This window comes from Chlamydomonas reinhardtii, chromosome 7 (assembly GCF_000002595.2).
Source record: "Chlamydomonas reinhardtii strain CC-503 cw92 mt+ chromosome 7, whole genome shotgun sequence".
NCBI classification, from domain to species: domain Eukaryota; kingdom Viridiplantae; phylum Chlorophyta; class Chlorophyceae; order Chlamydomonadales; family Chlamydomonadaceae; genus Chlamydomonas; species Chlamydomonas reinhardtii.
In genome coordinates, this window is record NC_057010.1 from 6,128,970 (window position 1) to 6,143,776 (window position 14,807).

The 14,807-nt window shown below is 64.9% G+C and overlaps 3 protein-coding genes across 3 annotated transcripts; 2 read left to right on the forward strand and 1 right to left on the reverse strand.

Annotated features, from left to right (window-relative positions):
• Positions 1-26: 26 nt before the first annotated feature.
• CHLRE_07g355750v5 (uncharacterized protein) lies at positions 27-7,153 on the forward strand. The gene is made up of 8 exons (XM_043064651.1): positions 27-261; positions 426-626; positions 956-1,551; positions 2,223-2,275; positions 2,652-3,424; positions 3,681-3,809; positions 4,194-4,500; positions 4,955-7,153. The coding sequence occupies exons 2-8, from the start codon at positions 450-452 to the stop codon at positions 5,827-5,829; spliced, it is 2,910 nt and encodes a 969-aa protein (XP_042923219.1). The 5' UTR covers positions 27-261; positions 426-449; the 3' UTR covers positions 5,830-7,153.
• Positions 7,154-7,496: 343 nt separating this feature from the next.
• CHLRE_07g355800v5 (uncharacterized protein) lies at positions 7,497-11,248 on the forward strand. Its single transcript, XM_043064652.1, has 3 exons — positions 7,497-8,101; positions 8,235-10,060; positions 10,228-11,248. Exons 1-3 carry the CDS (start codon positions 7,600-7,602, stop codon positions 10,684-10,686), a joined length of 2,787 nt encoding a protein of 928 aa, XP_042923220.1. The 5' UTR covers positions 7,497-7,599; the 3' UTR covers positions 10,687-11,248.
• A 1,308-nt stretch (positions 11,249-12,556) lies between these two features.
• CHLRE_07g355850v5 (uncharacterized protein) lies at positions 12,557-14,686 on the reverse strand. Its single transcript, XM_001702031.2, has 3 exons — positions 14,350-14,686; positions 14,071-14,140; positions 12,557-13,868 (listed from the first exon to the last, which is right to left on the reverse strand). The coding sequence occupies exons 1-3, from the start codon at positions 14,604-14,606 to the stop codon at positions 13,812-13,814; spliced, it is 384 nt and encodes a 127-aa protein (XP_001702083.1). The 5' UTR covers positions 14,607-14,686; the 3' UTR covers positions 12,557-13,811.
• Between the last annotated feature and the right edge of the window lie 121 nt (positions 14,687-14,807).

Below are 14,807 nucleotides of genomic sequence, written 5' to 3' on the forward strand. Positions count from 1 at the left end.
AGTCAACATCACAACGGCATCAAATCGTGCACAGTCACTGCATTTACATATACTACCTCTTTAAGTTATTCATCTGCGTGCGTCCAAAGAAAGCAGCACGCTTGACCGGTTGAGCCCGAAGCTCTTAGGGTTCCCCACCACAGAGCGGAGCCGCAGCCCTTGCGCGACAAGCACGCAACTTGCTCGGACTACCTTGCGGCTATTGTCATCGACAGCCTTAAGCCGAATCGGAGGAGTGGGTCGCGCGATCGTCTTCAACAGGTTAGGAAATTCCGGGCGAGCCTGGAACAGCTGGGGTTGGGAATCGGTATCATCCTCTGAGCACTGGACCCTGAGCGACACGAGTTTGCGCTTGACTAGTCGTGCAGCGTCAGCTCGACTGCACTGCACTTTACACTTTGTGTATCTGCTTCTCCCCCGCGCAGGTCCGCGCGTCACCAGCAAACGTGATGACAGCGTTAGAATCACAAAGCGATGGCGAGGAGCCGGCAAGCGGCATTGGCGCGCTGCCAGAGGGCTGCCTGAACATGATTTTCGACTTGCTTCGCCCGCGGGACCGGGCGTCAGTCAGCTGCGTATGTCGCTGCTGGCACAAGCTCGTTGGAGTAGAAGCCGCGGCGAATTTGGTGAGCAGAGCGCCTTTTGTTGGGGGGAGAAAAGCCGCGCACTACACACAGGGCCGCAGGGGAAGGGCCCCGCGCGTCTTGATCGTCCCGGCATCGGGGTCGGTCTTTCTAGCCCATCAGCATTATCAGCATGTTGCAACGCCATGCTTCATACTCTTCCGGGCTTCGTCAGCGCGCCTGCTCCTCACGGCTACAGCCTCGGCGCCATGTTGGGCGTTTCCCTACCGCACGTACCGTAGGCAGAACTCCCCCGCACGGAACGCAGACTCCCGCGACCCTCCAACGCACCTCTTACAACCGCTGCACCCTGTCCTTCGGCGCTTTCACAGGTGTGGCGCTCGTTCTACTCGGCGCGCTGGCAGCTGTCGGGTGCCGCGCATTGGCCGTGCCCTGCCGCCAGTGCCATGGGCTGCGGCGGCCTCACCGGACCCGACCCCGCCACCTCCTCCGCCACCTCCACCTCCACCTTGGCCACATGCTCGGGCCCGCGCCCATCCACCTCGCGGCCCGTGCCCGTGGCCTCAGCCTCGCCGGCCGCCTCCACCTGCGGCTCCGCCTCCGCCTCGGCCTGCGGCTCCATCGCCACCTCGGCCGCCGCTACCCCCCTGTCCTGTTCGCCGGCCTCCGACCTCAGCTGCGGCCCCGGCGGCGCCTCGCCACTGCCGCTGCCGTGCTTGGGCGCTCGCGGCTGGTCCCCGGCCGCCGCGGCCGCGCCTAGGAGTGGCTGGGCTTTGGGCGCCTCGCCGGAGGGAGCGGCGGCTGCCAGCGGCGTGCTGAGCTCGGGTGGCGGTGGCGGCGGCGGCGGCGGCGGCAGGTGGCTTGACGCGGGCGGTGAGGTGCGGTGGCAGCGGGCGTACGGTGCCAAGATGCAGCGGCTCAAAAGCTGGGGCGGCCGCTACAGCGCAGACCAGGTGGTGGGGCACAAGTGAGTGGCGGAGGCCGGGGGGGGGGTGGAGAGGGGAGGCTGTAAGTACCAGCCCAAACTACACCAGATCAAGCACAACTAGCGGAGCGCACCAAAGAGGCAGAGGTGGCAGATGCAAGCGATAGTACTTATGTGAGGGGGCCGAGGCGTCGTGGAGAAACAGGGCGAGCAGCGCCGGCGATGAACGTCGTCGCCCGGGCTCGGTGTAGCCGTTCATGGAGAGCGGAGTGATTAAATCACAAGCATACATGCGCAACATGCCGATGTTCAGTAGGAATAGCAGGAACTTAATGTTGGCGCCTGCACGTAGGATAGCAGTGGGGCTGCATCGGGCGAAGGGGGGGGGGCCTGGGGGTTAACCCTGAACCAATCCCGTAAGGAAGCAGTCGCGCTGCAAGGAGAAACTGCAGCCGCATGTGCGAGCTTTTGTACATCTGGGGCTTGGGGGGAGGCGGCGATAGGCGGAGTGGGTGAACGTGCGATGAGGTTATGTGGTTGATTCGGCTGGTCGCGGGGAGGGGGAGGCCCTGGCTGCCGCACGTGCATGCGTTGGAAACCGACGGCCACACCACCTGACACACACACACACACACTCTCTCTCTCTCTCTCTCTGTCGTTGCATCTCATATCGTTTTTGCGCTTATCTCTCCTTGTGCTCTGTGCTCACACAGGTCTGCGGTGCGGTCGGTGCGCCTGCTGCCCGCCTTCAACCTGTTGGCCACGGGTGAGGCGGGGCCGGGGGGAGGGGAGAGGGGGCGTGGGAGGTGGGTTTCACCAGTCCCAGTGACAGCAGCCGGAGTTCCAGCAGGTGGCGGGCAGCCGTACATGAAAAAGGGGGGGGGTTCACTTCGTCAGTGCTGCGCTGGCAGTCGAGACTGCGTTGAATCGCAGCAGCTTGGTGTTGTTTGCTTCTGGCGCGTGTGTGCGCAGCGGTGAGCTGCCACACCTGTACACCCGGGCCGCCGCTTGTGCGGTGTGTCATGCATCCCCATCGCCTTTGGCGATACCTGGTCTGCACGGGACCTCCGCCCCCCTACATCCGCCTGCCCTCCTCACACACGCCCTCCCTCACACACGCCCTCCCTCACGCACACACTCAGCCTCCCTGGACCGCACCGTGCGGCTGTGGGACCTGTCCGCCGGCCTGCCGCTGGCCGCCAGCCGCCCGCACGGCGGCACCGTGCGCTGCCTGGCGCTGGGGGCGGGCCTGCTGGCGTCCGGCTGCTCCGATAACCTCGTCAGGCTGTGGGAGCCCCCCGCGGCAGCCGCCGCCGCGGCCACCCGGTACCGCGCGCTGGGCGCAGCCCCGCCGCCGGCGTTGGATGCAGCTGGGGCTGGGGCGTTGGGCCTGGGTGGCGGCTGCGGCGGCGGCGGCAGCCAGTCGGCGGCGGCGGTGCCGCTGTTTGACCTGGTGCAGACGCCGCAGCTGCTGCGCGGCCACACCGGGCCCGTGTCCTGCCTGTCACTGGATGAGGGCGGCGGCTGCGGCAGTAGCGGCGGTGGCGGCGGCCGTGGCTGTAGTAGCAGCGGGTTGGGCCTGGGTGCCGACGGCGCTGAGACGCTGTTCTCCGGGTCGTGGGACTGCACCGTGCGCATTTGGCGCCGCAGCGAGCCACAGGCATCGGGCGATGACAGCGACGACGGCGGCGGCGCGGGCGCCTGCGTCAGCAGCAGCGGCGGCGGTGGCAGCAGCGGCGACGAAAGCGGCAGTAGCAAGGCCGCTGGCGGCAGTAGCAGCAGCAGCAGCGGCTGGGCTTGCAGCGGTGTGCTGGGCTACAGCGACTGGGTGTATGCGGTGGCGGTGCGGGCGGGCAACTTGCTGGTGGCGGCCGGCGGCGAGGTGGTGGTCACGGACGCCCAGACCGGCCGGGCGGTGAGTGGCGGAGGAGGACGCCGCGCAGCGGTTAGCAGCAACTGCTTGCGACTGCTTGCGACTCCTTGCTTGTCACCGTACACATTGCAGCGAGTGCACACACACGACTTGGTGTCAGCGACAGTAACCGGCGCCGCGCTCTCTACCCCTCTCCTCGCTCGCCCTCACCCGCTGTCCCTGCCCTCCCCCCCTTCACTTCTTAATTAATCATGAATGTAACCCCCCATCTGTCCCTCTCCGCGCCGACGCCACGCAGGTACGGCGCTTCGCGGGCCTGCACGACGGCGGCACGGTGGCGTGCCTGGAGGGCTGCCGCTCCGGGCGGCTGCTGTTCACGGCGGCGGGGGACGGACTGCTGCTGGCGCACGACCTGCGCATGAAGCAGGTGGGGGCGGGCGGGGGCTGGAGCGGGGGGGGCGGGGGGGGGGGGCGGCCTGGGGTTGCGGGCCAGGCTACAGCGGGCGTGAGTTGGAGCCGCTCCTGTGGTCCCCGAGTGGGGCAGTGCTGTGGGGCGGTGGGGGGCCTGCAGGGCCTGGAGGGGGGCTTGCCACGCAGCTCGGCCGCACTGCCTGAGCGGCCGGCGTGCTTGCCGGACTCCAGCACGTTCCGTCACCTCCACCCTCTGCCCCCCGCGTGAACCCTCCCATCTAGCCCCCTCTCTTGTCGGTCACGCCAAGACTGATCTGCTGCAACGACTGTCGACATCATCTCGTCTTGTACTTAATCATGAACGGCTCCCACCCACCCCCCGCCCCGCTGTGCCCCTCAGGGCTCCCGCGTGTTGTGGCACCACAACAGCGCCGTGACGGGGCTGTCCTTCGAGGACCCCTGGGTCGCCTCCTCCGCCGCGGACGGCACCATCATCCTGCAGGACAGCGAGCAGGCGCTGGCGGCGGGCGGGCCGGGGCCGGGCTGCTGGGGCGGCAAGGGCCCCGTGTCCGTGACGCACGCCGCGACGGCGGCCGCCTGCGGAGCGGGCGCGGCAGGCGGCGGCGGGCCTCGCTGCCGCGCGCTGCACTGCCCGCCCGGCCAGCCCGCGCTGTGCCTGGACCTCAGCGACCAGTGGCTGGCGGCAGGTGGGCGTGTGTGACTGTGTGTGTGTGTGCAAATGCCTATGTGTGTATGTGTGTGTGTAAATAAAACGAGATAGGGTACACGCGGACTGTCTGTGCGTGTGCGTGTGTGTGTGTGTGTGTGTGTGTGTGTGTGTGTGTATTGTATGCGTGTGGAGGAGGAGGGGGCGGCCCCTGCAAGACCAATCGAGGGGTGAGGATAATAGGGCGCGTGCGTGCGTACGTGACGGGGAAACGCGGGCGCGTGTTTCGGTAATTGTGCTTGTACGTGGATTGTCTCGCATGTAGGAGGTGTGGGTCGGGTGGTGCCCACTGCCCAGTGCGGGCCGCCGAACTCGGCAAGGCCCCCCGCAGCCTGATCGCAGTTGTGTCGTAGGTACTGTCGTACTGCATGTGGACGTCTCTTTCAGGCATGTGACATACCATACATGTGCGTTACCTGCGTGTCCGCACGCAGGCACGGAGAGTGGCGTGGTGCGGCTGTGGGACTTCACGGGGGCGGCGGCCGCCGCGGAGCGAGCCACAGCAGCACGCGCCGCACGCAGCGCCGCACGCGCGGCCCGTGTCACCGGCGGCGGCGGCCGCAGCGCCCCTGCACAGCCGCAGTCGCAGTCGCAGCATGACCAGCCCGCTGCGAACGGCAGGGGCAAGGCCGCGGCCTCGGGTGCTGCGGCTTCCCAGTCGGCGCCGTGTGGCGCTGTGTCGCATGACGAATGGGGCGCCGCAGTGGAGGAGGCGCCCAAGCCGCCTGCGGGCCGGGCGGACGCTGCCTGGGCCGACGAAGGCGAGGACGCGGGCGGCTGGGGCGGGGAGTGGGACAGCGTGGCTGCGGCGAGCAACCGCCGCGGGCGTGGCGGCGGCGGCGGCGGGGGCAGCAGCAGCAGTGGCTCCCGCTCGCGCCAGGGCCGGGCGCCGCCGCAGCAGTACCACCACCAGGCTCTGGCCTCGGGCTCTGCAGGTGGCGGCAGCGGAGGCGGAGGCGCGGGCGCGCACGGACCCCGGCATGGCGCTCACGGCCGCCAGCACCAGCACCAGCAGCACCAGGGCCGCGGCGGGCACCTGCCGGCGTGTGCCGCTGCGTCTGGGGCGCCCGTGTTCCGCTACGTCTCCACCCACAACCACAACCACGCAGGCGGCAGCGGCGCCGGCGGAGCCGGAGGGCCGGCGGGCGCTGGAGGGCGCGGCCAGCAGCACCAGCAGCAGATGTACTCGGGTGGCGGTGGCGGCGGTGCCGGGTATGTGCCGGGTGGTGGGAGTGGAGGAGGAGGCGGGGTGCGCCGTCGCGGCGGTGGCGGCGGCGGCCAGCGCCGCGGCGGTCCGCGCCAGACCTAAGGTGGTGGCGGCTGTGAGTGGCCAGGACTCGAGCGGTGGGAGCATCGGGAGCGGAGAGCAAGGCACGCGGCGCGTGCGCGTAACGCGGATGCGCTGACGCCGCGTGTCGCATGGATTGGCTTAGGCAGCAAGCAAGCGAAAAGCAGGGCGGCGGATGTAGTAAGCGTATTTGAGGGACAGCGACTGGGTTGCCCCGCACTTGAGCCGGAGTGCCAGCTCTGCGCTGGGTCGGGCCGTCGAAAGTGGTTTCGAGGGTTGAATGCTGTAGTTGCGTCTGACAATCAAGACCATCCGTGTACATTTGTATTTGTGTATGTACGGTACATCAAGCGTGGCGTTGTGACATAGTGTGCGCCCCGCAGCTGCCCTTTTGGAAACGTGTTTATTCCACACGTTTAGGTGCCACCACATTTTTTTGTAGGCTTTGTTTGACAAAGTCGTGTGCAATGCTGCAGCAGCGCATGAGTGTGCATACAACTGTTTTGCGGACGCGATGCACGAAAAACATAAAATGAAAAAATATGAGTGCGGTGTTGCATGAGCGGACAATGCAAGTGCGCTGTTGGTTACCCAGGGGCCGTTGGGGCTACATACCGACCCCTTCACCAGGGCTGTAGCTGTGTAGCCCCTCGGCCCCCACCGAACCGAGTGGGAGGAACTGGTTCCACCACAAGATCATGATGATGTGTTCGTTTTGTGTTTGTGTCGCGCATTTGGCGGTTTGAAACCCAGAAGTTGTTCGCTGCAGGCCGCGTTGGCGTTTTGAGTTGTGCAGTATCCAGTCTTGGCCAGCCTTGTGTCAGGGGGTGGAGCGGGCTGGTGTGGAGACAAGGTCGAGGAGACTGGAATCACTGGATGCACTGAGCGTTGCTTTTGAGCAGCGGAAGCCCTCCTTGATTGCAAGCGAGTCCATCAGTGTCTCGCAGGCATGCCTTCGTGTGAGCCTGCATTGCAAGCGCTTGGTGGTGTGTCCTCTGGCCGAAAGGCAGGCGGACTGCATACCATCACCTGTGGTGACTCCCTGGGGTACTCCCCATGAACGTGGCATGCCGTGTGCCGTGTGTGTAGCAGTATGAGACGGATGGGAGGAGGCATGCGCGCCTGAGGGCGTGACGAGCGACCCCAGGCGCTCAGACGACACGGCTCGGTCGTGTGTGTATGAGTCGTGTGGGGTTCAGTGCCGTGCCACTTGGGCACTTGAGGCACTGGGGGCGAGGGACACACGCTCCCTGGGGCGCCTGGTCACGCACAGGTGATACTGCGAACTGCGACACGGTCAGGCCACTGGGTGTATCAGGATACGGTCTTGTAACTTGATCTGCCCATGTGACCCAGCCTTGGGAGGGGTGGCAAAGGAATCCGTGCCTCAAGTCATGGTGCCACGCCGGGAAGCACCGAGCAGCTCACACGTGCTTTTAGGTGCAGCCCGGCAGCGCGGCAGCTTCTGGGGCCTGTAACTGTCATACTCATTATAGACTAGCGCGAGGCGCTTTGGTCTTGAGCTCGGATAGCATTACGGGGCGCGCCCCGGGGCCTGGGCGCGTGTGAGATGGGTGACTTGTCCGGCAGCAATAGAGCGTAACTGAACCAGGATGATAGACAACCCAGCTCCTCGAGGCGAATTGAGAACCATATGACATACACATTCAACGGAAGCATAGGTTAACGAGGCTTTCAGTTTCACTCAAAAAACGGTGCTTGTAGTTCCGCGGCCCGCTCTTTGCTGCGACATTACTTCGTGTTAGAGCTAAGTATGGGTGTTTAAGGACCATGATAGCGGCCACCTCAGCAACGAGCGCGGCCCCAACAGCGGTCGGGGCCCAAAGTTTCGACGTCGATGGTTCAGCCCGGCCGACAGGCTGGCGGGACCTCACGCGTGACCTCATCACTCGCATCGCAAGCTACGCACATCCAAACGACGTGTCTGGCGGTCTCAAGCTGCTCAACGTTGAGACGGCCAGCTGCCTGCGAGGGTACCGGCGGCTGGGCCTGGCAGCACCCCCCCTGCCGTGGCCCGGGCACGACCTGCCCCCGCGTGCGCAGCAGCCCTGGCCGGGCGACGCGTTCTTGCGGCACTGGAGCAAACCCGAGCCCTGGCGTGCCCTGAACTTGCGGGAGCGGCGCCGGCTGCTTTACCTGGCGGCGTCTAGTGGTCATGCCGCCAGCCTGGCTGCAGCGGTGGCGCACTGCGGCTGCGCGCTGGACGTGCATGCGCTGGAGAGCGCGGCGGCCGTCGGTGACGTCGAGGCCTGCGACACACTGGTGAAAGCAGGTGCGTGTTGACATAGTGGGAAGTCATCAAGAGACGCTGCGGTTTACGCCGTCATGTCGCATGGTGCCGTGGTTTCCGTTGCCACTCCACCCGTCTTCGCCCCGCCGCCCCCTCGCCCGCCCTCCTGCGACAGGCTGCGAATGGGGGCAGTCCGCGCTTGCCGCCGCCGCGGCCACGGGCCATCTGCCTGTTTGCAGCTACCTGTGGGCCGCTGGGCTGCGCCCCGCGCCCGTCAGGAACAACCGCTCAGCCGTGGTGGAGGCGGCCTGCCGCGGCGGCCACATGCACGTGTTCGACTGGCTAGAGGAGGTGGGCTACATACGCGTGCTGGCACCTGCAGAGCCCCCGCCCGCGCCCACACCGCCGGCACCCCCGCCCTCCCCAGCTGCACGTGCTGCTTCTGTCTCAGCCGGTATCACCAAGCGAGCTGCCAGCACCCGCGCTTCAGCCCCCAGCACCGATGCCCGCAGGTCCGCTGCCCGCGAGGCGCCCCCCTACCTCCACGCGTTTGCGGCGCTCATGGCAGCGTCCCGCGGCCACACAGCCCTGCTGCACCGCCTGCTGCGTTTTGGCCGCGGCCGTCACAGTGACATGACAGAGGACGACGACGCCAGCCGCGGCTGCGATGACGTGGGCCGGCAGCTGGACGGCGTGGCGGGGCCGCACCGGCAGGGCCTGCTGCTGGCGTATGCGTCCGGCTGCACGGCTGAGGAGTTTGAGGCCGTGTATGATGAGTACCTCCAGTACGAGTGGGGCCGCGGCAACGGCGGCCTGGCGCTGGGGGAGCTGTGCTCGGCGCTGCTGCAGCGCGCGGCCAGCAGCCTCCGCCCCGACGGCAGCTGGGCGCTCAAGGTGGACCTCGTCCTAGCACGGCTGCGGGAGCGCATGGGCGGAGTGGACGCGGCAGCAGCAGTCGGGCGGGGCGCAGGCGCAGGCACAGGAGGAGGCGCAGGCGCAGGCGCAGGCGTACTACTGCGAGCGGCAGGCGCCGGCTGGGAGCCGGGGCCGGGGGTCGGCGAGGAGGGCTCGTGGAGCGTGTGGGTGGGCGCGGCCGAGCACTGGCACCCGGAGGAAGTGGAGCGGCGCATGCGCTTCCTTGTGTCACGGGGCCTGCAGCCAAGCCCTGGCGCACTGAGGGCTGCGGCGGCCCGGGGCAGCGTGGGGGCGGTGGTGTTTCTCCTCAACGAGTACGGACTACAACTGACACCCGCGCTCAGTGAAGAGGCCGCCCGCTGCGGCAGGCTGGCTGTGATTCGGGCGCTGCCGGCGTGGCACGACCTGCCCCACAATGACGAGATGCACAGGCGGCTGGTGAGTTCAGCACTGGCGGGTGTGCGCCGGGCCAATCTGGCTGGCGCAGGCGATGTAAATTACGGATGCGTCTACGGCTGCGGCTGCAGCCCGCAGCAAGGCACTGGCACCGAGGTCACGCAGGTGCTGAGGCGGCTGGTGCTGGACCGGGTGGCGGAGGCCGGCGGCAGCTGTGGAGGGAGAGGCGGGGGCGGAGGTGGAAGCGGCGGAGGCGAAGGCGAAGGCGCAGGCGGGGGCAGGGCCAACGGCAGCGGCAAGGGAGGCGGCGACAGCAGCCTTTCGGAGCCGGGCCTTCACGGCGGCGTGGGCCAGGATGGCGGGACCATCAGCCTGCCGCCGTGGGCCCCAAGCCCGCCGCGCTACCAGAGCGCGGAGCACTGGCTGCACATGTTTGAAGAGGCCTGCGGCTCGGGCGTGAGCGACACAGCGATCCTAGCGCAGCTGCTGTCGTGGGCGGGCCTGTCGGGTCCGGTGCAGCCGGCAGCAGCAGGCGCGGCTGCAGCTGGCGCAGCTGCGGACGAGGAGGAGGACGACTGCAGGGTGCTGACGGTGACGCGCGTGGTCAACAGCATGCTGGCAGCCGGCTCCGAGACGGCGGTGCTGTGGGCTGCGAGGCGGCTGCGGGAGCTGGGTTGCCACCCCGGGCCGGTAAGAGAGCGCGGTGCAGGACAGCGGGAGCGTCTGGAGCGCAGACAAAGCTGGGTTCGTGCGGGCTGTCTCATAACTCCGATTTTCATTGCGGTATGCCCCCTCCTGTGTATGTACGTCGGTGTTCACTGAGTCCCACCTCTGTGCTCCCGCTGTCCCATGCACAGCCCCTGACGCTGCTCCAGCTGTGGGCGGCGGCGCTGGGAGGCAACTTCGCCGCAGTGCGCGCCGCCTGTGCTGCCGGCCTGGGCCGCATGCCTGACTGGCTGCCTGACTGCGCCTACCAGGTCGGCCGGCAGCCAACAGGCCATGTGGTGTGGGCCCTGCGGTTCCTGTTGGATGAGCCCGGCTGTCGTGGCGCGCCGTCCTGGAGAAAGCTGTGGCGGCGACTGCGGGCGGCACAAGAAGGACGGGTGCGGGAGCTACAGCTGACACCGGCACAGGTGGATTGGCTGCGGCGGCGGCAGGAGCGGCAGGCGCAGGCGCGCGGGCGGGCGGCGCGGCAGGCGGCGGGGCGGATGCTGTGCGGTGTGGGAGATGTGCTCCGGCGCGTGTGTGGAGTGCGTGGGGCAGATGGCAGTAGTTTTGAAGACGGCGGGGACAGCGATGAGGAGGACAGTAAATAGGTCGCCCCGCATGGCTCCCGTGGCGGCCCCCACGTGCGTGCTGGTGGCATCCGTGTACGGCGGCGCTCTGACACCGGACGCAGCGGCCAAGGCCATTAAGGCCGCGTCGACGGTGCCGCCACAGCGGTTCTGCCTGGAGGGTGTCAAGGTTGAGCCGACGGGGTTGAAGGCCGCTGACATGCGCCATCACCGTTCTGGTATAACTCCGCTACCGGGCACCAGCGCAATACCATGCCTCAAGACATGGGGCCGGAAAATGTTCCAACGGAAACGGACGGCAGGGCTGCGAAATGTTATACCGGTCGGCTGCACAGTGGCAGTCGCTGGCTTGGCTGCTTGTGTGTGCAATGGGACAGGGTTGAAGCGGGTTGGCGAGGTTTCATAGGGTGCAGCTGACGCCCATACCCCAAGCAGACGGCAAACACCTGCCTTGCACCCTGTCCCATCACACACCCAAGCAGACGGCGAACAATTTGCAGCGGCAGAGCAGAAGTGCATGGCTGGTCAAACGCCGGAGTTACTGTACTGGCTTGGCTGCTTGTGTGCAGCGCTCGTATCTTACGAAGGCAGGGGCGGCGTCAGTGGCCGAATTCCTTAAAATGGCTTCGTTCAGTTGACGAAACAGGCTGCCGCCGCTTCGTTCACCCCCAAAATTTTTCCGGGGGCTCCGCCCCCGACCCGCACGATGTCGACACCGACACGACACGCCCACTCCTCCCCTGCTTCCCGCCGACCCAACCTCACTCTCCCGCCAGGGGAACCCCTGTCTCCCGCCGTCAACACCCATAGATACAGCCCTTTGAGCCTTCTTACCATATGCCACGCAGGTTTCGGCCGTGGAGTAGCCGCTGGAACCCCCCACGCGGGTACCACTCCGGCAAGTCCCTAGGGACTGCGTGTGTCCAATGCCCTAGACTGCCGAAATGTTATCATGTGACATATAATAAGGTCCCTGAATGATTTCCGGGCATAAACTCGAGCGGGAGCCGAAGTCGAAATGCTAAATGTCGCGCTCGCCAGGACTTACTGGAATTCGCCCTACGCTGTCCGGATGACATATATAGGTGAATCTTAGTGGACGGCACTAGATACAGGCCCAAAATACCGCCTATGCGAGATATGGGCTCTGGTCAATTTCGCGACTTGAGCCCTGACCAACATGTTTTGTCCTCTGCCGAGCGCTAATGTCCACTAATGATGTAAGTTATGTACCTGCAAAAAGGCGGCGTCTAAATACTGCGGTAGGATTTGCCTCGGGCGACTCCCAGAGCCCTCCGAGCGTGCGGGTTTGGCTTGGAGCACGCACCCCCCCGGACAATTGTGCACATAACTTTTTGATGCCGACTCTTTTTACAGTGGCGATTGCGTAACCTGCATACACTGTGCGTACGCTATCCGTCACGCTATCACGCTTTTAGTTTTCACGACGAAAATATTTGCGTGTCCCATTGCACACCCCATGCACGGCTGCAGCCGTACGGCCTTTCAGGTCGCCTCAACGAGACGAAGCCGTAGGTATGCTGGCGGTCTTGTCAGATGATACCTGTTGGGTCTACCAGGCTGTCAAAGTTTGGACACAGCAAAAGACCAGAGTGGTACCCGCGTGGAACCCCCTCCCCTTGGCCACAAGTGGCCGAAATCCCCAAAATGTCTTCGTCTGTTTGCCGAAAGACCCCCCAAGATCCCGTGCGTTTTGGCCGAAATTCCAAGTCAAGATAAAAAATATTTCGTCCGCCAGAGGCCTTTTTGGGCAAATTTCGTTCCGAACGAAGGAAGATACGAGCGCTGCTTGTGTGTACGCATGTACGCGCCGTGTTGCCTTGCCCGCGGGAACAGACCCATACTTCGTGGTCAGGCACGAGACGTGGGCAGCCATCTTTCGTTACAGACGGCGGGGGCGGGAACACTGCACAAACACAGCGTCCGCCTCTTGCACCGCCCTCATCCGCCTTACTCCATCCTTCCCCCTGGTCCCCAGCGCCACTGCCAGGGCACACGGCCCCACCTCCTTGTGCGCCACCTAAGTGCCGCTATGGCACCGTACGCTCCGTAACCATCCGAGCGAACACAGCGTCCCGCGTACTGAGTAAACTAATAATAGCTATCTAAAATTCACTCCCCAGAATCGCAAGGGAATCCTCCCCACCCAAAAGAACATTCTTCCCGAAAAATTAGCACGCACTGCACAGTCCTTGACACGGGTCCGTCTCAGTCAGGATACGGGTTTGGCCAGCTGGGGCTGGGGTTTCCCCCGCCTACCAGCGGCACCTTCATATTTTTTGTATTCCACCTAGCCCCACAACTTGCGGCGAAGGTCTCCGCAAGTCGGCGCCTGTCCTTCCGTTTCCTTGTCAGCAGCGTCAGACGTATACACAGCACTTGAACAGAATCCTGCGAGACGAGCATCTGCATACGCCTGGCCTACCAGCTAGAATGAAACCCCCTGCACGATGACATGTCACATTTCACTGCACGACTGGTCAGTTCGCTAACTCATGAACGGCCCCCGCACGGGACATCCTGCAGGCGGAGCGCGGGCACAGCAAACCGCGCGCTCAACGCCTCTCCCGCTCAAGCCAAAACCATGGCCCCCATACCACATTCCCTAACACAGACTGCAAATGCCCACGCACAACCACTGCTGCAGAATTAGAGGCAGATGCATACAACGAAAGATACCGGGAGAGTGAAGGGCATCAGTCTGTGCCGGGGTACCACATTAGTCGAAGCTTGCACGGCCACGTCACACTGGATATCGCACACACAAGGCCCAGGACCTTGACACGCAAAATCGGAGCACGGAGCTCCTACTTTAGGAGGGTGGCAACGACAGCCCCTCTGGAATGGCACGAGGTGGCGGCACGTGGCAACCCCTACTGACTACTGCCCCTGTCTCCAGGGGGGGTCCGGCCTATCCTCAACGTCATAAATTGGGAGACGTAGCGCACGGCAAAGCGCCAAATGATAGCCATACGGTACAAGGCGGTCCCACGTCCCAGGAGTCTGCTCCCCGCATGGGCCGCCACGAAAGAAGACATGTGCCCTTGGTGGTCAGCCGCGTTCAGCTCGCCACCAGTCGTAAGCACGTGGTCCCGCGCGTGGTATCCTGCTGGATTGACCACGTTCTACTCGCGGCCAGGGAGCGGCTCCATAGCCATACGAGCGGCCAGGTGAGATACATACTGCAGGGCAGGGAGGTGGCGAAATGGCGAAAGTTAGGAAGAAGTCGCTCGGGAGGGGAGACCATCAGCCCAGGTCGCCACAAACTAGCCTAAGCCTATGGCCCGCAGCGCCACTCCAATCAGATCACCCACACGTACACAACGCAAGGGCGACTTGCCGCAAACGCGTACATTCCTGGCCAAGCTGAAAATGCGCACTCACCATGTGGCTGGCGTGGTCGTCATCATGATCCTCATCGCTCATGTTGAAGTCACTAATCTCAGACAGCGACCTGCGTGGCGGGTGCGGGAAACGGGCAAAGCTCAGAGTTCATGTGAGCCAGACACATTTCCGCACGACGTGCCTTCGTCAAGTGCCAATTATGCGGCTAAAAATTATTGCTTGGCAGTTCAGAGGCTTCGTGGGCCCAGACAGGGCGCAGCTTCTCGGCTCGGGCTCGGGCGTGCGGGCGAAGCTGCTGTTACTCTGAGCCGAACTCACCGTGTGTCGCGCGACTTGCTGAAGAACAGGTCAAGTTGACGCAGCCAGTTGCCCAGCTCAGCCCCCTGGGGCCCGGGCATGGTCGAAGCAGCCATCGAGGCTTGCGGCGTCGTCCGAGCGCGGGCGGCATGCTCGGGGGCTGCCCCCTGCTGGCCGCCAAAGGCCACCACGTTGAGCCGAGTCTGGCGATTAGATGAGCGCTTGTAGGTAGCAGCCGTCACGCTGCGGCGCTGAAAAAGCAGACCGGAAGTCGACATTCTGCTTCTGTGAAACGGCAGGAGGTCGTGTCTGTTTAGTGAAGGCGTTGCGGTTCCGGCGGTTGATACGTTGTCTTAGTGCTTGGTGTGAGTTGCTGAGGTTATAAATGAGTTACCGGCATTAAATACTGTCCCTACCAGCACAACGTCCTGCATTGGCCGCATGGGGTCCAATGCAACGTCTTCCCGCCTGGCGGACCT